At 39.2% G+C, this 24,017-nt stretch overlaps 2 protein-coding genes across 3 annotated transcripts; one reads left to right on the forward strand and one right to left on the reverse strand.

Moving 5' to 3' along the window:
• Window positions 1-1,432: 1,432 nt before the first annotated feature.
• On the reverse strand, window positions 1,433-17,374 carry LOC139741206 (uncharacterized). Its single transcript, XM_071651795.1, has 16 exons — window positions 17,015-17,374; window positions 14,442-14,620; window positions 13,767-13,837; window positions 12,728-12,891; window positions 11,649-11,764; window positions 10,994-11,103; window positions 9,812-9,914; window positions 9,227-9,313; window positions 8,471-8,613; window positions 7,460-7,569; window positions 6,929-7,098; window positions 6,093-6,199; window positions 4,413-4,554; window positions 3,722-3,805; window positions 3,178-3,287; window positions 1,433-1,741 (listed from the first exon to the last, which is right to left on the reverse strand). The coding sequence occupies exons 1-16, from the start codon at window positions 17,319-17,321 to the stop codon at window positions 1,696-1,698; spliced, it is 2,049 nt and encodes a 682-aa protein (XP_071507896.1). The 5' UTR covers window positions 17,322-17,374; the 3' UTR covers window positions 1,433-1,695.
• A 388-nt stretch (window positions 17,375-17,762) lies between these two features.
• Window positions 17,763-23,723, forward strand: LOC139741225 (beta-1,4-glucuronyltransferase 1-like). 2 transcript variants are annotated; one of them, XM_071651820.1, is made up of 4 exons: window positions 17,763-17,807; window positions 20,308-21,346; window positions 22,176-22,310; window positions 23,251-23,723. In XM_071651820.1, the coding sequence occupies exons 2-4, from the start codon at window positions 20,363-20,365 to the stop codon at window positions 23,443-23,445; spliced, it is 1,314 nt and encodes a 437-aa protein (XP_071507921.1). In that variant the 5' UTR covers window positions 17,763-17,807; window positions 20,308-20,362; the 3' UTR covers window positions 23,446-23,723. The 2 variants fall into 2 exon arrangements, with proteins under 2 accessions (XP_071507921.1, XP_071507920.1); XM_071651819.1 differs by having other exon boundaries at window positions 17,768-17,899.
• The last annotated feature ends 294 nt before the right edge of the window (window positions 23,724-24,017 follow it).

Raw genomic sequence — 24,017 nt, forward strand, 5'->3', positions numbered from 1 at the left:
CAGTGATGAATACCTATTCATCATTTACATATTTGACCCAGGAAAGAATGAGTGTGTCATGATGCTGTACAGAGCCTTCAGATACATTCCCAAGGAATAATCAGCAACGATGACTGATAATTTCATACTGAAATGCATGAAGTTCAGAAAGAGATTTATATCATTACAATACATGTACTTCAGAATCAATGTATGCAATCTCAAGACATCTTGCCTGTAATATTGACATCACACAAACAGTTCTGCTTTATGCATGAAGTATTGAGCCACTTGCAATTATATTGTACCTTTGATCTAAATCAGCATAACCTTCATTCAGGCTCCATGTTACATTCATCAACGAAATAGAACCCGACAGGTCTCTGTCTTAATAGTAGTATGTATGCATTTGAATCAAAGTGCACTCAGCCACACTAAACTCAATGACTGATATACATTTCTGCTCACTTCTCTGTACAAAGTAAGCATAATAATACTGGCACTGCTCACACATAAAAAGCTGTAGGTTATGAGATAGAAAAATGTATACGGCTGTCACTATGCAATACTGCCTTTTGTTGTGTGATAAAACTCACTGCTCAACGACATTCTATTATATGACACATTCTCTGAATTCCACTTCAAATTCTGCATATACACCATCAAAGCAAAAGAACGCCATCAATTCTAGCATTTTTTAAAATTTGACAGAGAATTTTCTCCACACCACCTATTCCACTCACTCAATCTTTGGCAATGAAGCTGAGTGACAGGCAGTCATCTAGGTAAGCTGCTTTGATACACAGTTTTCATTCATGCCTTCCTGGTAGCATACACTATCAATTAATGTTTGTCCAGATAAAATCATCTGCAGGTTCTCTCTTGACACAGCAACTGTCAATTGGCAGAAGACAAGCAAGCAGGTGTCACAAAAAATTTACATGCTTTTTTTGTGCAATATTTCATGGAATCCTATGAATGACTACACGCAGAGTCTTCAAGTTGTCCTCAGATAAAAATGATAAGTTTTCTTGGTTTCATTTTAAATAAGATCATGTTGCATGTGAAACATGCTTAGTTCTAGATTCCTTCACGATGTCAATTTTTAAGAAGCTGGTTTACGATATTACATAAATCGCTTGTACACATAATAAATGCTATATGCACAGGTTCAATGTTCCATCTATCTCTATCCTCCTCTGCACCCCTTCTTCTATTTCTGTCTCTTGTTTGTCGATCTCTCTCTATCAACATCCAGAAAAAGGAATACAACATTCATAAATATGCATCCATTAGGATGCTTTGAAATGTCCTTTCACATAAGGATTTGAAAATAATTCAGAGGTTAATGTAGTGTTGTAACTTAACATGGGAGTTTTGTTGTTGTTGTTTTGAATTCATATGGACTAATTAAATAAATCACTTAATCTATTTTGTGTGATACCCCCTGATAGTATGTAAATTAGAGACCCAATAACTTATAGTTTGTAAATCTAAGATATACGCAATCTATTATTTCAAGGCTTACAAGATAATTGCCATCTGATTGTCTCTTCATATGCATTTTTCTTTTCTAAATGTAATGTTCAACCATTGAATTGTTTTTGAACATTGAGTGATGGGTCTTGACAATGCCTTTCTGACTGCGTTGCTGTAGCCACTGTCCAGTCTATATGTCAGTGATGTCCAGAACAGTGGTATGCTCTGGCTGATACATCAGAACAGCCGTCCGGGATGATGAGGAACCATCTTTGACAAATAGCTGCAAGATGAAGATGACAGATTGGATACACATGTAAGCACAAAGCAGAAATGATACAGGATCACCTTCAAATAGTTAATAATTACAACAAAAATACCAAGTAAATGAGGAGGAGGAGGAGATGATGATGATGATGATGATGATGATGATGATGAGGAGGAGGAGGAGGAGGAGGAGGAGGAACAAGATCTTCCTTGCCAAATTTTAGCACATCTTTTTTTCCTTTTAAGACTGTATGTATTACACGAAGCAGTGACATAAGAGAAACATGTCAGTAACATTTCGAGTACAAATGAGACATACACTATGAAAGTAAAGATCGAGATGGTCAAACAAATAACATGGCTGTACAGTTGAACCTCTCTTATCCGGCCTCCCTTTATCCGGATCTCTCTATTATACGGACGCAATCTCGCCGTGATTTTTTTAAAATAATTACGGGAGGAAAGGGGGATTCCCAACTCCTTGACAACTCCTACCCAAACACACATGAATTACATATTACTTCCAACATGATTAACATACATTACATCAAATTTCCTTCCAAATTGCTTACCTTCAGACATTTCAACATCCCCAAACATCCCCAAATGTAACAATGAAAAGGTTGCAGTATACACATTACCACATGTGGTACTACAATGGGCTACATCAGTACATTTGTATGTTATGTACATGTATAAAGCATTGAGTCTCCCGTATCCGGCCAAATCCCTTATCCGGATGAGCCCCGGTCCCGACTTGTCCGGATACGAGAGGTTCAACTGTACTTAACTTGTATTGCCTAATTGTGACTACGGTATCACTCTACATAAACACTCCTCTATTGTCTGAGCAGGAAATGTCACTAATTGTACACTTTCTGAGAAGACGCATTTTCTCTGTGACTACATAAAAGACATATCATGGATTTGATGTTATTTCAAATCTTCTCAGCCAGAAAAATTTGATTTCTTCACTGCAGAAATTAAATTCTCTAAAGCTCAGCACTACTTCAGCACCTTCTGTAACAGAGCACTTCATAGCAGATTAATAATGTCTTTCTACGTGGACAGCTGTGTAAATATGAATGTGCTGATACCCATTTTCACAACAAACATCTATGGTTCAACAGTTCTGTCTTCTCATGTGACTATGTTTGACTCTACACTACCACCAAATGGCAGTACAAAATCTGCACCATGTCTGTGAGCTTTGCACGGATGCTAACCTTGTACACAGAATTGCAGTATAATAAGGGCTATTTACCTTCCCTGCAACAGAAAAGTGTAGTAATACGAATTGTGAAAAACAGTATTTTCCACGAAATCTGCAGTATTTGGGGCAAACAAACAGCACAAAAATTCTGAAAAAAAAGAAAGTATTAAACAGTGGGCATCTCTGGGTTTGCACAATTTATTGGCTGCATCTGAAAAGTGAGAGAAGAGGAGACTCACGCCGGGTTATGCTGCTCTATCCTTCCCCTGAGGATGTTGGGTCCAAGAAAGTTGCTGAGTGAATCCAAACACTGGCTGGCTGAATTGGAGGTAAGAGCACTGTCACTGCTCTGTCAGGCAAACAAAAAAAAAGAGAGGAAATAGTTTCAGGCACTAGGCTTTACCCCTCATGGCTTGTATGCTAGCATATGAGCATTCAAGGAGCAACCAAATCATGGAGTGTGGACTTGCAGAAAAGTTCAGAAGTTCAGGTACATCCTGTCAAAATGGTACCTGAGTGCATAGAGCACACGTGCAGAGTGAAGTCAGCCATTACTATTAAAGTGTAGGATGAATATCACATTTATAATTCTGTGGAATCAAAGTATTAGATAGTGTTGCACATAACAATAAAAAAATTGCAAACTTTCACTTTTGCACTAATTTCTTGTTGCGTGAAATGTGCAAAAATAGCCACCCTGCAAAAATGTCCACTTTTACAGTAACTTTCTAAGCAGTCACTATAGTACATACTATGTATATTCACTATCAATAGCAAACTCACCAGTGCTTCAAAGATGATGTCGAAAAACAGTTCCAGATGGGGCTTAAAATGTCTCTTCCCAAGGTTTCTTGCCAAAATGGGTAGCTATAATCAGAAAACATTTCAAACATGTATTAGATGAATGCCACACAACTCATATTTCATTTTTTCATCATAGATGAACTATCACTCCAAAAGTTACGGCATATGTAGAGTAGAAAATATTGGCATTTCAAATCGTCGCTGGGAAAGCCTTTCCTTTGACATGCTGTGGTGGCTTTAATTTGGGGATAAGACAGCTAGGATTTGGACAGGACATCGCTTTATTGATTATCTGACCATTAATCCAAAAAAGCCATTTTCACCAAAATTTCAGATACGGGGTCTTGTCACCCCAGCGACGATATACTAGTAGCAAATGCTGCATGACTCATACAATGATGAGTGTGACACAGGGATGGCAGAACTGGGGCCCCTACCCTCCCCCCCTCCCCACAATTTTTTTGCACTTTTTTTTTTTGCTTCTTAGCTGATGAAACCGGAAGTGGCACCAGAAGTCTGAAGTGGCCCCCCCCCCCCACTTTTGAAAACATGGCGCTGGCCATGTGATACACACACATCAGTACTATGATTAAAGGGAGGATGGGTGTAACTCTGTTTGGATTGAACTTCATGCCCTCATACGTCTACAATAGATAGATAATGTAACTACCTGGTTACAAATGGTTTCAAGGAGAGCGACGTGCTGGGGGTAATCTTGCCTATGTCCAGCTCCAGCCACCATGGGGAGGAATGAGGCAACATGGCTGGCCAGTGACTGGATGGTTGATAACTCTGTCAGCAGATCAATGCATCTAGAAAGAGAAGCATGCAAATAGTAAATAGCATAATTATGTAAACTGAGAGGTGATTATACGTCCAGAAATCAGAATGTAAAACAGTTATTCAAAAGAAACAATGTCATAAACATAAATATCTGTGGCATGAAGCTTTCGCGAATTCTCGCTATCGCCAATGACGTAAAAAGTACCCGGATGTTGATTTAAGTGTCATTTACGGTGCATTATGGGATAGTCCGGTAGCAAAGTCACTTCCGTTCGTACGCGCGTGATACGTGACTAATGCTATTTACACACACAACCGACTGTATTCTACGTGTACTTCCTGTTTTCTCGACTGGAATTTCAGCTTTAATATGATTTGAAATTTCTCCATTCTTAAGAAATTGCTGTTAATATGACTATTGGTTGTTGCTGCGAAGCTGCCATGTGTTGTTCGCACGACAATAAATGAAAAATTCTACAGAAATAGGACCCTTACTGGCATGCGAGACGTGACGTGGCTGCGTGGGTGAAGTTTGCGGGTGACTCCACAGCGCAGTACGTGCGTGCGCGACTTACTAGTAGTAGTACTTGCTTGGAAGAAATTGCTTCGGAGACAGGATAAGTTCGAGATCACGGTTCGTTCCCGATTGTGTTCGCGACACTTCGACAGAGAACAAATAAAAAGGTGGGCATTCCATGACGATATCCAGGTGGGTGAATATTTTCCAGCATATTTTCAGCGTACGCAGAGATGACTGATCAGTGATGTGCACATCGATCGCATGATCAAGCAGTACGATGTACTGGTATGTGCTAGCTTATGCGTGCGGTGGTGCATGCTAATGCAAGGCCGGCCGGCCTAGGGCAATGCATGCGGGGGTTACGAGTATGACAGGCCTGGCAACTCGCTGGCTCGGGCGGTACAGCCGCCTATATACTGTACTAGTATCCGTGGTCGGCGCGGCGCTATAGGTAAGGTACACATACGCACACGCCAGCGCTGTGCAAAATATGCCCCGCGCCGGAAGTGCCCTTGCCCACGAAGTGCACTAAATCTTGACGAAAAAGCCACATCCGGGTACTTTTTACATCATTGGCGATAGCGAGAATTCCCGCTAGCATTAAATGCATTTTTGTCTGCATTTTACTTTCGCGAATCTTCGCTTCTCACAAAATTCTCATAAAGTTTCATACACACAAAAATGTCTGGTTTTAGAGTATTTCAACTACGTTATATGTCGTCAGTTATCTGGTGGAGATTCTACATGCTCCTGAAAGCAAAAATATGAAAATTTTCCACTTTGTGATACATAAACATCTTGGTTGACAGACAAAGCTAATGTAAGATATGAAAAGCACACATACATGTGACACACATGTACATTAAGTTCTGCATTCCCCAAACACAAATACATAGACACACACATACACACACAAAATTATTGCAGCTTTAAACTCAATAGAGAAGTCATGTGTTTCCTAGATTTCTTCTTCTTACTTATCCCATTTAGCTGTTGGTGCCATTTTTAAAGTCCTATCACTGGTAGACACAGAACAAAGAGTCTTACCCATCACACAGCTCCCATGGCTCAGGTGGCCTCCTGAACTTGTGGTCCATACACCCCCCTTCTCGTCCTCTTCCCATCTTGGGGGCAAGGGATCCACAGGAATACATCTGTGATGAGAAAGACCAGCTGGCTCTCAATCAAGTTCTTTTCATTGCTTCATTGGATTCTAATATACAGTGGACTCCCGTTATAACAAAGTCCTTGGGACTGGCAGTTTTCTTTCGTTATATCGAAATTTCATTGTAACTGAACAAACAATCAATAAAAAGCATAGAGCCGATAATGTTGTGGCTTGAATTTTTATTTCGTTTTAACCGTGTTCGTTATACGTTAAACGGGATTGCACTCTACTACAAACCAAACAGATTGATATGGTGACAATAACAGTTCTCACAATCAAAAAAAGAAAAAAAAAGAAGAGGAATGAATTGTCTTCCTGAAAATTTGCACACTCCAAGTTTTATGCTTTGACATATACTCTACTCAAAGATACTGTATAGATTACACTCAAAAAAAAAAAAAGTTTGTATGACTTTCAACCTAACACATCAAAGAGATGCAAAAATATTCACAAGAAATCATGAAGATAGGAGCGTAGTCATCTGAATCAATATCAGACCAAGATATAAAATTTTACATGTGTCAGTCTTCTGCTATTCTCAGTGCACAGGCAGAAGTTTGCACACAATGAAGGGTTCTTGCACAGAATCACCATCTATGAAACATGACTTGGAACTACTACATACCTTGTAGGTAGTCCATCTACTTGAAAATAAATTAAGTAGCTAGATTATATCTTTAATAGACAAATACACAAAAGCAGAAAGCAAAGTCACCTGCTGATTGGAATGAAGCTCCATGTCATTGTCTCTAAGCTGTTTGACAACACCATAGGTAGCTGGACCCTTATCCAAACCACTGTATCTCTCTGAGCTGGCTGGTTGGTTCTCTAATCCTTTGATACCTTCTGAAATCTTGGTCATTAAGAATTCTGAGGCTTCATCACCTTTAGCAGGACAGACACACAAACAAAACCATACACATAGAAAAACAATTAAAGATACTGAATACATCAAAGCACTGTGTAAAACAACACACAGGTAATATTCTGTGCGATGGCTAATAGAGACCACCTGTTTTACATACTGTGACCTCTGTAAACTTTTGAAGAAAAAAAAATGTGTGAATATATAGTTTGCAATGACATGACAAATGTACTCTTTCTAGAACTGCTAAAAATCCAGAACTAATCAATGAACATATCTTCATGACTTCCAGTCAGAGAAGGGTGCGTTCACTCAAAACATGTATTTTTCACTACCAAAATGTTGTCTGCCTCATAACCCTTTCAAAGTATGCACACTTACCATACGCTCTGACTACATTAGCCAGGGCTGCAGCAGCGCCTTGTCTGACAGATGGAATGTTGTCTCGGAGGTTCTCAAAGAAGAGTGGGTACAGGTCAGGCATACTTTGTCTTTACAACAGGAAGCAAAGTGAAGGTATAATCAATACTTGAACTCATTGAAAATGCAATCTCCCTATCAAAATAAATCAAACACTTTCACTATATTTCACATATGTTTTTAAATCAAGGCATTATCTGTGGGCAACTATCTGTTCTATTTTACTACTGCAGGCGTTCAAACCAAAATTTCAACTTGAAGGTGCATAATGGCATGTAAACGTTTCTGAAGAGGATGCATGTGTGACAATTTCAAGAAAGAAACAAGATAAATATAAGTTTTGAGCTCAGTTGCATAAGTCAAAACCCAACCATCAGAGATCAATTTATGTTATCTTTTTCCCTGAGAAAATGACACAGATCACATGTTACACTTTCGAAAATTAATCCAATCATTGTTATACAGATACAAAAATTCAGAGTACTAGTATACTCTCTTTGTGAACCTATGCAATGCCTGCATCATCATACAAACTGTAACCATATTTACATAACATGACATTGTCTTCAATGCAAGATCTCTAGAAACCTGTTTCAAAACACTACTTCAAAAGTATCTTCAAAACCCTTCACTGGAACTGTGCCATCCTCAGTTTCCACTGACCTACAAGACCTACATACAGTATATCATCATTACAGTAGACTTTACATTAAAAAAATACATTACATATTTCCATGCATCATTCAGACTATAGGAAGAAATCAACATGCGAAGGGTTATGTAATATCATCCCTCAACTGGTCCAGCATTATGATATAGTACTGTACATTTCTCAAATCACTTTTATGTATAGAGTTCATACATTTTATGCAATGGGAGGAATATCAAAAAAATTCTAATGCTTGAAATTGGTTATTTGAAGATGGGGATGGGGAAGAATCTGAAGGTAGGGTTCATTTAATACGTGCTGACCTTGATTCTTCTGGGAAGCACCTGACAAAGTTGCCACAAGCAACACAGGCAGCATCCCTCACTGGCCAGCTGTCATCTTTGAAACACACCAGGAGTGCCTCCAGTAAACGTTGCACATGACTACGAACGGCATCTTTGTCAATCTGAAACACGAAGAAAGGTTGCAATGCACAAGTCAGGTGTCAATCTAAAACTGATGACGAATGCTTGTAATTCACAAGTCTTGGTAAATGTAGTTTGGAAGAAAAAAAGATTCAACATGTATTCAAAGAAGAAAATTATTGTGCAGTTATGAAATAAATGAAATATGTGGGCAATGGTTTGTTACTTTTTCAGTGAGTGGTGTAACAAAATCATAAATAAACAAAGTATTGAAAATGAAAGTGATACTGTTTCTGAGAGAACAATATATGCTACACAAGCTGACCGTCTTTTGAACATCCATTTACTCTGAAGTGCCATATCGTTTTTCAAGAGTACCACATGTGCAGTGAATGACCTCAAATGCAAACTTGTACATACCCTCTTCCCCTTCCAAACAATAATGATGACAATTTAATGTAAGACAGTAACTATAGGTACTGTGAAACCTATAAATTTTCACATGCATTTTACTTTCCCAAGAGACAGGGTTTCACAAAATGAAATTGCACACAAAAGTTCATGTCTACACTATATGCATTGAATGCTAGTGACAATGTGTCAAAACTTCATGTCACAAAGATTTCGGCCTTTACAGTAATCTACATATCTGACCTTTGACCCCAACTCTGCAATGCAGGCACAAGCTGCTTCCCTCACTGCATGGTTATCTGCATCACTCTGCTGTATGTAGAACTCAACCTGTGGGAGACAAACAATGTGACCAAATGACATACTAAATTTACATTCACAGTACATGATCCATTTACACTTGTTGAAAGCAAGCTCAACCAGTTTCTGTAGAAGTTATGTGAATACTGGTAAATTCTTCTCGTGTTGCTGTGTAAGAAGCTGTCATCAATCTGGAAATGCTATTTTGACATTCCCACTAACTTTCAATATCACCATCAATCACATTTAAAAAAAAATGCAGATTTCAAACAAGAGATTGTCACCTCTTTTTTTCCCAAAAACATTCCAACTTGTTCACAGATGTTTTCATGACTCTGTAAAATTCCTAATGAAATGAATTACAGATATTCATAGGTATTCTCCAGGAAATGGTGAATTCACTGAGGTCATAAATATGTATCTAAGACAACGACAAACAAGAAAAATAACAGATCTCACAAAAAGACACCGAAATGGTACCAATTTGATTGTACATGGTACAATCAGACCTGTGGACAGACTACTCACCACATGATCAATGTGCTGTTCCACCAGCTCCTTCCCACGTGACCCTGTCACCTGACGCCACGTCTCCTGCGAGTATATTCTGACACCTTCAGCAACATAGTACCTGATGTTAATTGGTGAGCAACAATACATGCAATCAATACTGGACATTATCTCATTTCAATCTATTTGGCAGACCATCAAACATTTTAGGCATATATCCCGGTTCCTTTCAAACCTGGAAAGCAGGTTTCTAAACATTTTACACATATTGCATGCAGCCACTCTACAAATTACAGTCGCAACTTACAATCACTTACATTAAATGGGTTAGTCAAATACCGGTTAGTGATTGGCTGAACACAGTCACGTGATGGAGGTACATTCGTTATGTTCGCCCAATGGGCAACATTCTTGTAAATTTTCTCCCATGGGAAAAAATTTTCACGTAACAAATGACAGAAGGCTTAGGACCGCGCGCGCACAGTGAATTTGGCTCTGCGCGATCGAGTGCGTTGTGCTGGTGGTTGACGTTGACGTATTTGACTAACCCATATAATATAACAGATGATGACTTTTGTTGGCGGGAACATGTACCAAATGTTCCACCCGAAGGGTCTGAAATGCTATTTCGGGAGGCTATAAGTCCCTCAACTTCGTCTCGGGACGTATAATCTCCCTCAACAGCATTTCAAACCCTTCAGGTGGAACATTCGGTATGTTCCCTCCCCCGCCAGTCATCATCTATATAATATTACCCCACTACAAATCACACATCATTACACTAATATATTCCTACTCTACTCATTCCTCAAGCACATAAAACAGTTTAATTTGATACGTCTTACGAGTGTGAGCAAACTGACACTCAAATATTTGTAAATTAAACCTTTCATAGGGAGTTCAAATTAAAGAAAGACAAAAATGATAATGAAGATGTGTCTCAAGTAATGGCATTTCTGCCAGAAATAGTGAATGGTGCTAGAGGAGAAAAAAAATAAATACAGTTTCCCATTATCTGAAAAGGCCTTTGCTGATGATAAATTATGTGTTGTCAAGTAAACCTCTGGTAAATTAAAAGTTTGAGGGGTACCAACCACGCCCCCGCCAATGGCAGCTCATGTTGATCACTATTATCAACACAGAAAGTAGACATTGTGCTATTCTTATTCCTTTTAAAGGGATAACTGATTTTAAGTATACCTGTTGAGACAGAGTCTGGGAAGGAGTGTGGGGTAGAATCTCTGCCTGGCCGACTCAGTTGGCAAGTTCAAAAGAAAGTGTCTGGTGGCAGTAGACGCTGCAAGACGAACCTGGCAAGGTGTTGTAAGAAAGATGAAGATAAACAATCAAAATAGAAATCCTCAAAGATTTTTATTTTTAAACAAAGAATTTGAACTAAATCTGTTTAACAAAATTAACAATTTGAATACTGATGACTCCCACAGACTGTAACTCTGTAGAAACCAGTTGATAGATAGATATCAGTCATTTATATTCAGTTTTGACATTCATCAGATATCTAGTACTTCTCATGATACAGACAGACAGACAGACAGTTCCTAACTTTGAATATGCTGATTGCTGGTGTTCAGAAAGTCAGAAACACTGGCCTATCAGGAATCCACTAGATTTCATTGACAAGATGGACACAAGAATGTGTATATATATGAAAATATGTGTATTACTGAGACGACATGTCATTATTCCTAATTCAAACTCACACTTTGTCACCTTCAAACAACAGAAATAATGTAAATCTTTTTCATATTAAAGTCATGGGCACTATAAAAAAGGGTGTTCATAAACATCCATCCTATTGCTATTTACAAAACATGGGAGAGCATGAAGTACTTACTTGACTCCAGTTGTCAGCCAAACCCAAAGCAAGGTGATGAGCAAGTTGATCCCCATGCTGCAGGATGGTGTTTGTGACATGCCCATCACTCAACTCCATGTTTTCTACCCCATCCTCTGAAAAACATAAAGTCAAATAAGACTTGAATTTTCCCTGTTATCATTACATGCAGCCCTGTTTATTCTCTGAAAGCATGGTTTAAACAATTAATAGTACACAGTCTGAGAGACTACATTTTATGTCATTAATTACCATGAGCCAGACAGATCACTATCTTATAACATGTCTTAAAAATTTTGACACTTATATCATTATTTTCAGCCACTGTACTGGGCAAACATCAGCTTACTTCAGGAGAAAGTATCCGTACATGTACTAATATTGTAGTAATAAAAGAAGTGGCAAATTCCACAATCATGACTCTTACACTTTAGACAATTGTAAGCACTGCTAAGAAAATATCTATACTTTTTCATCATTGTAACAATAAATGAAATGCATCTTTATCCTGGAAACCAAATTTCAAGTACCCAGGTAATAATTCTTATATTTAGTAAGCTTTCAGGTAAGAAGCGTTCATATATTTGAAACAAGATACCCATAGGTCTAGCGTTCACCAAACATCGCTTTTTGCTTCAGGGCACTCCACCTGAGGCAAACTTTTTGAAAAAATCATGAGATTCCAGGATTCCTGGCACGTTTTCTCAAAAATCAAAATCAAAACGCAAAAAAATTAATGAAAATGTGCTAATTTAGGATACTTTGGCTCTGTGCTAGGGGACCCCTTTGGGCATTATCATTATTTGTTCAAACCATGATCCCCCTTCCCCATTGGCGATTCCTACCAAGTTCGATCAAAACCAAGCCCTCAGAATTCAAGAAGATGAATATAAATATGTGAAAAAGTTAACACACAACAGACAATGCACCAAGCACAACAGATGCTGGACAGTGAATGATTGCAATAGTTCACTTGAGATTCTGCTCAGGTGAGCTAATAACAATCATATCATCAAGAATTTCAATGGGATCTCACATATAGCCTTAGTCTGCCCTACAATTTTTCAGGAGTTTCTTACCAAGAGATGTACTACAGCTTACAAGAGATGAGCAAACATAGAAGCCAGTCTCTCGAACAAAGCGGTTGGTATGGGTCAGTGTTTGAAAGATGAGGTCAAGCAGTTCCTGGTCAATGAATGGCAAGAACTGTGAACCACAGCCCTCGATCACAGACTGCAAACATCTATTTAGGAAGCAATCAAGAAAGAATGTGTTTGGATTACCAGTAGCATAAGCACGGCTAGTATCGGGTACTATAACAAGCCCTGAAATGTGTATGGATAGAGAATGGGATGGGTGTTTTAAGCATTGACTCTACATCTGTACGTGCTTGAGTTGCATTGACACCATATCTTATACCAATTACCATGCACATGTTGGATGTAAACAGAAAATAAAGTGCCTGGGTACAGTATTATGCATATATAGCTGTTACTTTGAAATATGAATTACTACAATAACAACATTTGCCCCAAGAACAGAAAGCAGACTAATGTACCTCCATTAACCTAATGACTGTGACTGATGTGCATAGTGAAAGGAATCAGCACTTACAGTTGTATAGCATTATAGTTACCCATTATCAATGCTTTTATCTTGGAATCATACATCACATAAACACAATATACTAGTATTGTGCACATTTGGTACTCACAAGTTAAGAGTTTTGCTACACAAGGGGGGGGGGGTCAACTTGGATCATTCCACATATAATAATTTCATACAGCAAGTCTCAGGGTTGAGGGTGATGTTTGAAATTATTGATTTAACAGATTAATAAGGCAATAAATCCACATTCTGGGCAGGGTAGCCTCTTCAATGTTCATACTCTTCTCTTACATGGATTTGCCAAAATCATTACCAAAGCAATGCATATTTTCTATTTATTCACCCAAGTGTTAATAAATTTGCCAGCAGAGAGTAGAATGTGGCTTAGGATCTTATGTTTAGTGGTTGAGGGTAACATCCAAACATAACAGTACAATCACCCCCATTTTATAAAGCCTCACAATGTCATTTTAAATGTAGCTGCACCTTCATGAAATTTGTTGGCCTTACCTCATCCATGTTTCAAGGTGGTTCCATCCTGCAGTGTCATGGAAAATATGTTCAGCAACACTGCTCCCCGGCTGAAACATCAAAGAGGATACAAACATATAAAACAGACTTACTTAAAAAGCTAACTTGAGAGTGAAAAACTGAAACGGCATGGTCAACATGCATTATGCTGTTCAAAGTCCTGAAAGGCAACACCCTGCATCCAGAAATCTTGCATGTAAACAATTGCCTTAACCACAATTTCTATAATTTTTCACATACTGTAAAGCCAGAAATGTTCATATGCATTCTAATTTTGCAAATTTCACAGGAGCCAAGATTTGCAAAATTAAAATACATGTTCTTGTCTACACTATATGCATTGACTGCCAATGGCAATTTGTGAAAATTGTATCCCATGAAAAAGGCCGTCAGCTCAAATTCACAAAAATTTCATGTTCCAAATATTTCTTGCTTTAAAGTAGATGTACATTCTAATATCTTTTTGTGATATATTTTTGAGCATTTCTAATTTGAATGCATATGGAAATGAGTAATATTGTAATATTTCACTTCAGCAGGGTCTAGATTAAAAGAAAAAAAAAGAGGGAGAAGAGAATAATGCTTTAAACATCTCTTTAACTTTAACAGACAAGTATTCTTTGAAGTGTTGTGAAATGAATTGTATGCACTTACTGGGCTGGTCCCACTGGCAAGCTTTTCAACCAGATGGTCAACCCGTGTCTGTTCATCTAGCATCGTATCACCCAGGGGTGCTCGTGCAAGGTTTGGTTTCACTCCATTAAAAATGTCTTCCCTACACAACAGGTACACCTCACACCCTTGCCGCCTGCACAGTGCTCCAAGAAGCTCCCCTGTTGAAAGAACACCAAAGGTAGCAATTTTTATGTGAATACAGAAATGTCAAACACTTGATGCATGCCAAATCTAGTCTGCCATACAGTAGAGACACAAAATAATCATCATGCTTAATCAATAATACTATGTGCCAAAGATTACTGCCCAGAAAATTCTGGTTCTCTTGCTGTGCTTTTAGTGTGGAAGATTAACAAGACATAAAACTAGATCAGCTTTCATCTCATTTTTGCTCTCATAGAATAGTGAATATTACATTACAAACATTGTGAAACAAAGACAGCATAAAAAGAACTTCTGTCTATTGAACTTAACTGAATGAAATTGATAGAAAATTGCAGACACAACCCCCACCCAAACACACCACCAACAAATATAGAAGCAGCATGAAAAGCATCTCCTTAAAAATGTTCATGACTACAAAATTACTTGCAACACAGTGCAAGGTTCATTTGACTAGACTCTACAAGATGTAGAATAATAAATTTTATACATTGTATATCACCCGGACTCCAAAACAGCCAAAGCCTTCAAGAGCCTTCTTCACTAATACAATCTTCCACCCTTAGACGATGTCATGAATATGCCTACGTACTACTTTTCAGCAATGGAAGAAGATCACCACTGCAGCAGTCCTGGGCCATAGAGAAGTCAAGTATAAGTCCAAAGTGGCAATGGCCACAAAGTCCACACTTCACCTCCTCAGTTCCTTGGACCCCCCTCAGGTAACTACCCTCCTCCCTGCCCAACTCAACTCCGACAGGCAATATCAATTAAGTGCCAGCTGCTCTGTGGTGTACCCTACTAACACCTGTCAAGCCTTGGTTGGGAAGCAACAGAACACCAGATGTCCCTGTCAATACAAAGATGAGACCATCACGCATCTCCTTGGGGAATGCATGCTCTATACCAAGGAGAAGAAGACATACATCTCACACCTTCCAGAAAGTATACAGAAACTGCTCTCCCGGACACCCTAGACAGGCACGCCACATTCACTGCCAGCCAATAATACTCATTGGAACACGTGACTCCAATATTTCTTCTTCTTCGTGTATACTGTCCAACACCCCTTAGTAGGGGCCAACCGGACAGGGGGTGCGCTGGTGTTAAAGTTGCGCAGAGAGAGAAGTGTGGGGTTTAGTTGCTTTGCTCCTGGATGTATTGTAGGGTTGCTGCTTTAAAAGAGTCCTTGCTTGCGATGTTAGAAACTGTTGATGGGAGTGAGTTCCAGTCTATGATTGTTCTTGGAATGAACGAGTATTTATAACAGTTTTTGTTCGTGGCGATTGGGATGAAGCTTAAAGTGGATGATTTCCGGAGAACCCTTCGGACCGGACGCAGGGCTTTTCGAACTGGGATGGATAGGCGACCCGCAAGCGCTTCGCGGAATGTGGTGATGCGGCCTACTCTGAGTCAATGTTTCAGCAGCTCCCAGCCCAGCTCACGCTTCATTTTAGTAACACTACTGTGTCTAGAGTAATCACCTCTAACAAAACGCGCTGCTCTGCTCTGCACTGCTTCCTATTCCAGTCTGTCTACCAGAGTCTGAGTGTGGGGGTCCCAGACTGTAGAACAATAATCTAGTAATGGTCCAACAAGAGTAATGGTCTAATACTAACAAGACACTTATATTCTTCCCTGGAAGAATCTGCGTATCTCCACCTCAGTTCCTTTCGCTTCCTTGCTGACCTTGTGATATGCATGTGATTTGTTCGTCTATGATGTGATGTTGTATACCTCTTCATACCTGCTGCACGATCAAACCCATGTCTTCCTTATCTTTTGATTTTTCTGCTCTTTCCTTTTTTTACTCTGTTGGCCGTTCTTTTCTGTTGTCTCTGGCTCGACTCCTGACCACATTAATACATGACGATAAGTGTATCACTAAAAATTCCTTTCTGCGAATCAAACACAGTTCTCCAGGACTGTGGAGGAAGTCAACAAAAGAAGTAGGGCCTAGCCTAACTATACACAGCCCAGTCGCTGTACATGGTACATGTACGTCGCGACAGGCTGTTTTCACATAGCGTAACAGCGTCTGGTCGGGCTAGGCCTAGCCCGACCAGACGCTGTGCGATTTTAATAGATCTACATGTATCTAACGTTAGAGGGTCTACATCAGGCTACAGCAACTGCATGGGCTGTGGGATGTAGATCTAGGCTAGAGCTAGTTATTACAAACATGACAAAAGAAGAAGATTATGAAGAATAGAGCCAAGCTCTCATTAGACCAAGGGTCTAATTAAGACTCTAGTAAGTCTATACATTGCGGCAAGGCATGACTTTTAACTTATTATTTATTAATTCAACTTTCGTTCAAAACATTTTTCAAAAAATTCAAGCAAACAATTGAATTGAATAAGCATGATAAGTTTAGAATTTAAATTTACCAGCAGCAAGTCGAACCCGCGCCTCTGTGTCATTCAAAAGCTGCAAACAACAGCCTTTTATTTCTTGAAGAAAATCATCACTTGCACCATCCAGTCCCGTCAAAACTTTTGCTCCCATGAGAGCACCATGTTTAGCTTCCCATGTCGATTGTTGGTTATGCAACACTGACATGAGAGGCACCTCAATTTCGGCCAGCTCCGAATTAGGTTGCTGTTGATCGAGGTTCTGCTGGAGAGCTGCTAAACCTTTATCTCGTTCAAGTTTCTTTGCGCTCAAAAGCAGCTCCAAGACACACTTGAGCTCCATGATTTACGGAGGATTTTTTCCACTACAAATGCTTAGTCATTTAATAGCGACTAAAGAAGCAATCATGCCATAGGCAGAGCGAGCGACGACAATAATGCACATGTACGATCGACGTACCGACTTGTACAGTACGTACAGTAGGTAAACCACACTGCACTGGGAATGACTAGCAGTCGTGCGCCAAACAATGTAGACGTAGCTCCGTGTGTAAATGAATGGCCGTACGTCGGCGTCGTACGTCGTCGCAGTCGGTCCACAGAACTCTAGTCGCTCTCATACAGCGCGATGCGCCTGCGAGTTGTGCCGTTTCATGATAAGGCAATATTCACTAAACAGTCCATAGACGTGTATTTCATACACGCAAAGCCGAATCATTGTTGTGTCGCAACCAACTGTGTAGTATAGTGACGTACGGTACGAGTACGTTTGAGTCGAATGGCCCTCATCAGCTAAAGTTTCCATGTGATGTGACATTGAAGATTCCAGGTATGAAATCATGTTTCGCTATAAAGACTAGCGACCGTTCTTATAACCACTGCACTGACACTGGTCTGAGCAAGAAATTGGTCTCACTCATGGTATGGAGCACAAAATAAAATTCGATTTAGAATTCTAAATGCAATGTGTAGGCCTATATTGTGTGTGTGTGTGTATGTGTGTGTGCGAATATGACCTGAATGCATTTGCATCATCGCACACAATTAATGATATAGGATAGCTAACGTTAGCATATTTACATGTAGATTTGTTTTTCATAAAATATAAACATTATATTCATCTTATAATAACGGCATAGGGCTGTCCAGTTATTCATCTTATATTAAATAAGCAGGGTTAGATATGAAAAAAATCACAATCAAAGTTATGATTCTTCTTCTTCTTCTTCGTATGTACTGTGTCTACTGAATACTGTCTAGAGACCTATAATAAACACCCCTTTAATTAGTAGGGACCAACTGGACAGGGGGTGCGCTGGTATTAAATTGTGCGGAGAGAGAAGTGTTGGGTCTAGTTGCTTTGCTCCTGGATGTATTGTAGGGTTGCTGCTTTAAAAGAGTCCTTGTTTGTGATGTTAGAAACTGTTGTGTTGATGAGAGTGAGTTCCAGTCTATGATTGTTCTTGGAATGAACGAGTATTTATAACAGTTTTTGTTCGTGGCGATTGGGATGAAGCTTGTAATTGTCCTGTAGTGGATGAATTCTGGAGAACCCTTCGGACGGGACGCAGGGCTTTTCGAACTGGGATGGATAGGCGTGGGATGGATAGGCGACCCGCAAGCACTTCGCGGAATGTGGTAATGCGGCCTACTCTGCGTCAATGTTTCAGCAGCTCCCAGCCTAGACAGAAAGATCCGTCTGTCCGGAGGACTCTTTTATATTTTGCCATTAACACTGTCCCCCGTAGACAAACGGAGGGGATCCGTGAAGCCAGACGCAGTCTCCGCGGAACATTCCCCGACGGACAGATACAGACCGATCTTTCGGTCAACTCCCAGCCCAGCTCACGCTTCATTTTTGTAACACTACTGTGTCTAGAGTGATCCCCTCTAACAAAACGCACTGCTCTGTTCTGCACTGCTTCCAGTCTGTCTACCAGAGTCTGAGTGTGGGGGTCCCAGAGACTGTTGAACAGTAATCTAGTAATGGTCTAACAAGAGTCTTATAATTGTGGTATCTTTAATTCTATTGTTACAATCATGCAGATTTCGCCTTAAAAATCCTACAACTTCTACTGAATCTACTGAATCAAATGTTGAACTTTTCTTATTTTAAAGGGTGTGGCGTTACAGTTTTGGTCGAGGTGAGGATTTAGCTTTTAACATTTTGCGAGATATTCAGAAATCACTCTATGAGATGTCAAAGAGCATGCAATTCTTAGGGGTATCAAAAGTTTATTTGATGAAAACCGGTTTTGGAGTGGCCGAGATATCCAAAAACAAGGTGAAACAAAGAGATCCTAATAAAGTTGTGGCCTGTCGCCTTTTATTATTATCACTTTTTTGGATATCTCAGCCATTTGAAAACCAATTTTCATCAAATAAACGTTGAATCCTTCTTAAAATCACATGCTCTTTCATATTTTATAATAGGTTTCTCATTATCTCACTTAGGAATGTAAAAAACATGAACCCCCACCTCAACCAGTACTGTACAGCCCCTTTAACGTTAGTGCAAATACTTCATTGTATACCTCATCAGAATCTGAATTCATGTCAAATAATAACAGAGTATGGTTGGGTGTTCATAATACCGGCCACCTAACGTTTTTCTATCAATAGAAACGTGAAAAATCTCACAATTTGCCTGAGATTTTACTCACGTGTGGAGAAAATACTCCGGATTCACAAGCGCGCACTGAAAATGCAATCTGAGGTACGCGCTTTTAGATGGCGGCTTCGAACGCGTGGGGTGTCATTTTTTCCGCACCCAGTTGCCCTGCTCATTTCAACCGACCACCCTGACAATACGTATATTGAAGGGCACTTAAATGCGTTTTTTCGACAGGCCGCTGTTTTTTTTCTAGCCGTCATTTTTCCCCCAATAATATTTGAATATATTTTGAATCCTTCGATATTACTTTTGAAGGACTGTTTGATGAATTTGAATTGATTTTCATCAAACATTTGATCGAACTGGCCTAATGACATGTGTGTATAAATAACTCGTAACATCTTGTGAGACTTTCACTGCGTCATTTTCATTAAATACGCACTTACACGCACTTACAATACGCGTCCGGTCCCACAACACTTGGTGATATACCAGCTTGTCAATTTTAATTTACCTTTCCCCCTCTTGGTTCCTATCCAAGTTTTGTTAAATGTGATATGGGGAGTTTACTGCATTAATAACACAAAGGAAACTACTGCAGTTATTATTATTGGTGTTTGATATATTTTTTGGAGGTTGTTGTTGTAATGAAGGTGATTCTTCTCTGGTTAATGTTTGGCTGTTTTCTTCTTCTTCTTCTTCTTCTTCTTTCCAGATCGGCTCGTTTCTCTGAAGAATGATGATTCTGAAGTACTACAGTTACAGTCAACATGCGTTGCACACTGATGCAGTACACCATCTGTGCTCTGGTGGTAATACTGGTCTTCCTCCAACTCATTCATCTCACAATGATCTCATGGCTGGACAACAGAACTCAAAATGGGCTTCAGAGTGGGGCAAGAGATTTTTCTCCAAAGAAGAGTGCAAACAGCAGCCACAGTCATCAATACAGGACCAAGCACAGATACATCAACTTGCCGGCACCAAAACTTAACACATATGGCTCGTATCAGATTTTCTACGACCTATCCAGAGTTTATAGTAAAGTCAGGCCTCTGAACAGGAGAGATGTAACATTAATTACTCACTGCTCTATGAATAATATGCTTCACCTGCCAGAATTAGTTGATAGATGGAAAGGCCCAGTGTCAGTAGCTGTTTTTGGCAGCCTTCCTGACATACCCACAATAATCAGCTATATCTTTTCACTCCAAGAGTGCTATTTAGGAATCCGTAGAAATGTGACTTTCCACCTCGTGCACCCTCTGAGCTCCTTTTCAAAAGAAGCTGAAGTATATGGTGCAAAGACAAATAAGCGCTCCATTTCAGTACCCATGGTACATTGTGATAAACTCATTGACAGCATCAGGTCTTCGAGTGAGAATGTGAGAAATTATGCACAGAACGGGGTTTCGTATCCAACGAACTTACTAAGAAATGTGGGCAGGACGCACGCCCTCACTGATTATCACTTTGTGTTGGATGTCGACATGCTTCCCAGCTGTGGTCTCCGAGAGAACTTCCTTCAGTTTGTCCAGGGGTCATCCTCACTCTGGCTGGATCAGGACATGGTGCAGCAGATGGTGTTTGTGCTGCCAGCATTTGAGGTTGACGTCAGAGCAGTTCACAGGCTGCCTTGCAACAAGAGAGAACTGATGGTGGAGTTTGGAAAGGACACAGCCAGACAATTTTATGTGAAGCAGTGTCCCTACTGTCAGAACCATACTGATTATTTGCGCTGGACAAGTCTTCAGGTGAGTAACAATTTGTAAATTCAGACTGTACCATTTTTGTCCAAATCCATCTATCATTCCCATGTTCCAATTTGATGAATAAAAACATTTTGATTATTTTTGCAAGAAGTGCTGTTTTAAAAACAAGAAATGTTTATGCATACAATGTACAGTATGTATTAAAATATTATACCAGTATTTAATTTGCTTAGGGTTAACCATGGAGCTATTAGTAGCTCCATGGGTTAACTACCCCTGGGGAGAAAGTTGAGTATAGAATATTGCAGCAAATGCAAACAACTTAGGTGAATCATTGAAAAAATATGTGTATTTTAAGATGATGCATCATATACAGTACAACTATTCTCAGAACCAAGATCCCCAATGCCTGCTGGAAGCTAAAAAGAAGTTCCCCCAATTACTCTACTAGGCAAATATGTTTACATCAGTCACCAATTACCTATAAATTCTACCTGTCTGTAATGTGTATGCAGTAGTCATTTTCAAATCTGAAAGATGTGTGATGCTTTATTTTGATTCAGTTGTTTAAGAATAAGTTTGAATAATCAGTCATTTTGATATTTTAGAAAAATTAAATTGGTTTTATTATGCCATGTAGTCATCCCTGGTTTAATAATTTACCTCTGTATTTGTGATGTTACTGATGATTTCATGTCAATTCTTACACAATGTTATTCCAAAATTACTGAGAAGAGAATGAAATGAGCATGGAAACCACAGCAGATGATGGTGATTCTATTGCAGGCAATATACAATATTAACAGCTTTTAAAATACGTGTACATGGCCAACATTTCAGTGTATTATATCCCCCATTCCTTACCCCGTAGAGCTTCACTGGACAGCTTGGTGTGGCTTACACAGTGGAATGGAAACCCCTATGGGAACCTTTCTACATCAGCCGGAGTGATGTTCCTCTTTATGATGAACGCTTCAGACAATATGGCTACAACAGAATCAGTCAGGTGACAATCCCAGCAATTGTGCATTGATGGAGCTGGCCTGTGTAAAGACAGTCAGTTTAGTTTCCCTTCCCCCTCACACCAGTACATGTACAATGTACATGTATGTAGTGGCTAGTGACAATCCTAACAAAACACAAAAACAAAAACAACAACAAAATTGCTTTTCTACCTCAAAGTTGTAATGTAAATATTTGAATTTGTCAGTTCAACCTTTTGTCCTTTGTAGCAGGCAATATAATATACATGGAAAGCTAATGACCACGACACAAATTAGTATAATGTTCGCTTCATGTGTCATCTTTGAGCTTCAATGAGGCATACCGGTAGTTGTGTCTACTCCATGCTGTCATAATGTGCTGCAAAGTAGAATGTGTATACAGTATTTGCATTTAAAGACTTGAAGAGTTTGATATCCCCCCAAAATGGTAAGTATGCAATGACTTTTGCATGTTAAAAATTTTTGTCCTTTGACAAACAAAAGATTTGCATAACAAAATATCAGCTCAGTGAGTGATGACATCATTTGCTGCTCCTTCATTTTAAGTCCTACTGGAAAGTTTAAAACCTACACGTTTGTACATGGTCTATCAGGCATTGGGGCATCACCAGGATTCTCCTCAGCAGGTATGTTATCACAAGTATGTGTTACATTTTGCACAAATTGCCATTAAAGGTTCTTTTTCCCCAAAACATTAGGTTAACGACTGCAACCATTCCATTAACTGTGATTTCTTATTAAGATTGCTTCGTTACTGTATATGTGAAAGTTATATTGTGCTTCTGTAATCTCCCTGCCACTACCAGTGTAGGTACAGGAAGCATTTTTGAAATTCACTTCAGTTTATGAGATATAAAGAGAAATTGATCATGCAAGTGTTTTATGTGAAATGAATGGAATGACTCCATTTATGTAAGGATAATTTCTCTGCTATCGTCACAGGTCTGCGAGCTAAATGTGGCAGGGTACAACTTTGCGGTCTTGGATCGAGCATTTGTCATTCACAAGGGCTTCAAGGAGAAGACAGAGTTCCATCAACAAAAAGACACAGAAAACAGAGACAATCGACACCTCTTTCTCCAATTTCATGCGGAGCTGGAGACAAAGTATCCAGAGAGTAAGCGACACTGTCTCTAAATGATCGGAATATTTCGATCAGGCACATATTGCACTTGGGTGTAGCCTTGTAAAGTTCTCAGAATTTCATGCATTTGTCAGTGTATTTCTTCAGAAACAATATGTTGTGTAATTCAATATCAGGGTTTTGGTAGAATATCTGAATAAAATTAGAATACTGCATATGCCATATATTTAGCGAGTCTAAATTTTTGTGAATCGGGACTTCCCAACAATTTTGCGAGTGGTTTAATTCATGATCGTGAAGTACAATGCTGAACGAAGTAGATATCGGGATCAGAGTCAATATTTTGTGTGTCTTTAAATTCGCGAAAAGCACCTGACTCGCAGAATTCGGGAAAAATAAAAACCTCGCAAAATATTTGGCATATACGGTATTTTGTTCTACATTGTAATCAGTTTCCTTAATACTTTTAGGATTGCCATGAAAATAAGACTGATCTGTGCCTTTAAGCATAGTTGAGAAACAATAGCATACTCAAAGATATTGTGACTGTTAAACTTTTGCTCCAATTTTCAGTCCTCCAAAAGTTATTACCAGTTGAGTTACCAACTATGAAGGCTTGCACAAA

The sequence above is a fragment of the Diadema antillarum genome, unplaced genomic scaffold (genome assembly GCF_040938485.1).
Source record: "Diadema antillarum isolate AM-2024a unplaced genomic scaffold, OU_Dant_1.0 seq00000910_RagTag, whole genome shotgun sequence".
Lineage (NCBI taxonomy): Eukaryota > Metazoa > Echinodermata > Echinoidea > Diadematoida > Diadematidae > Diadema > Diadema antillarum.

Excerpts from the sequence above, each read along its gene's own strand:
- LOC139741206 (XM_071651795.1), bottom strand. The coding sequence starts at position 17,321 with ATGGAGCTCAAGTGTGTCTTGGAGCTGCTTTTGAGCGCAAAGAAACTT. Across the intron at positions 12,892-13,766 it reads CACCTTGAAACATGGATGAG|ATGTTTGCAGTCTGTGATCG; the intron begins GTAAGGCCAACA and ends CTTCCTAAATAG. Across the intron at positions 3,806-4,412 it reads TTGAAACCATTTGTAACCAG|CTACCCATTTTGGCAAGAAA; the intron begins GTAGTTACATTA and ends TTCTGATTATAG.
- LOC139741225 (XM_071651820.1), top strand. The coding sequence starts at position 20,363 with ATGCGTTGCACACTGATGCAGTACACCATCTGTGCTCTGGTGGTAATA. Across the intron at positions 21,347-22,175 it reads TGCGCTGGACAAGTCTTCAG|AGCTTCACTGGACAGCTTGG; the intron begins GTGAGTAACAAT and ends CTTACCCCGTAG. Across the intron at positions 22,311-23,250 it reads GCTACAACAGAATCAGTCAG|GTCTGCGAGCTAAATGTGGC; the intron begins GTGACAATCCCA and ends CTATCGTCACAG.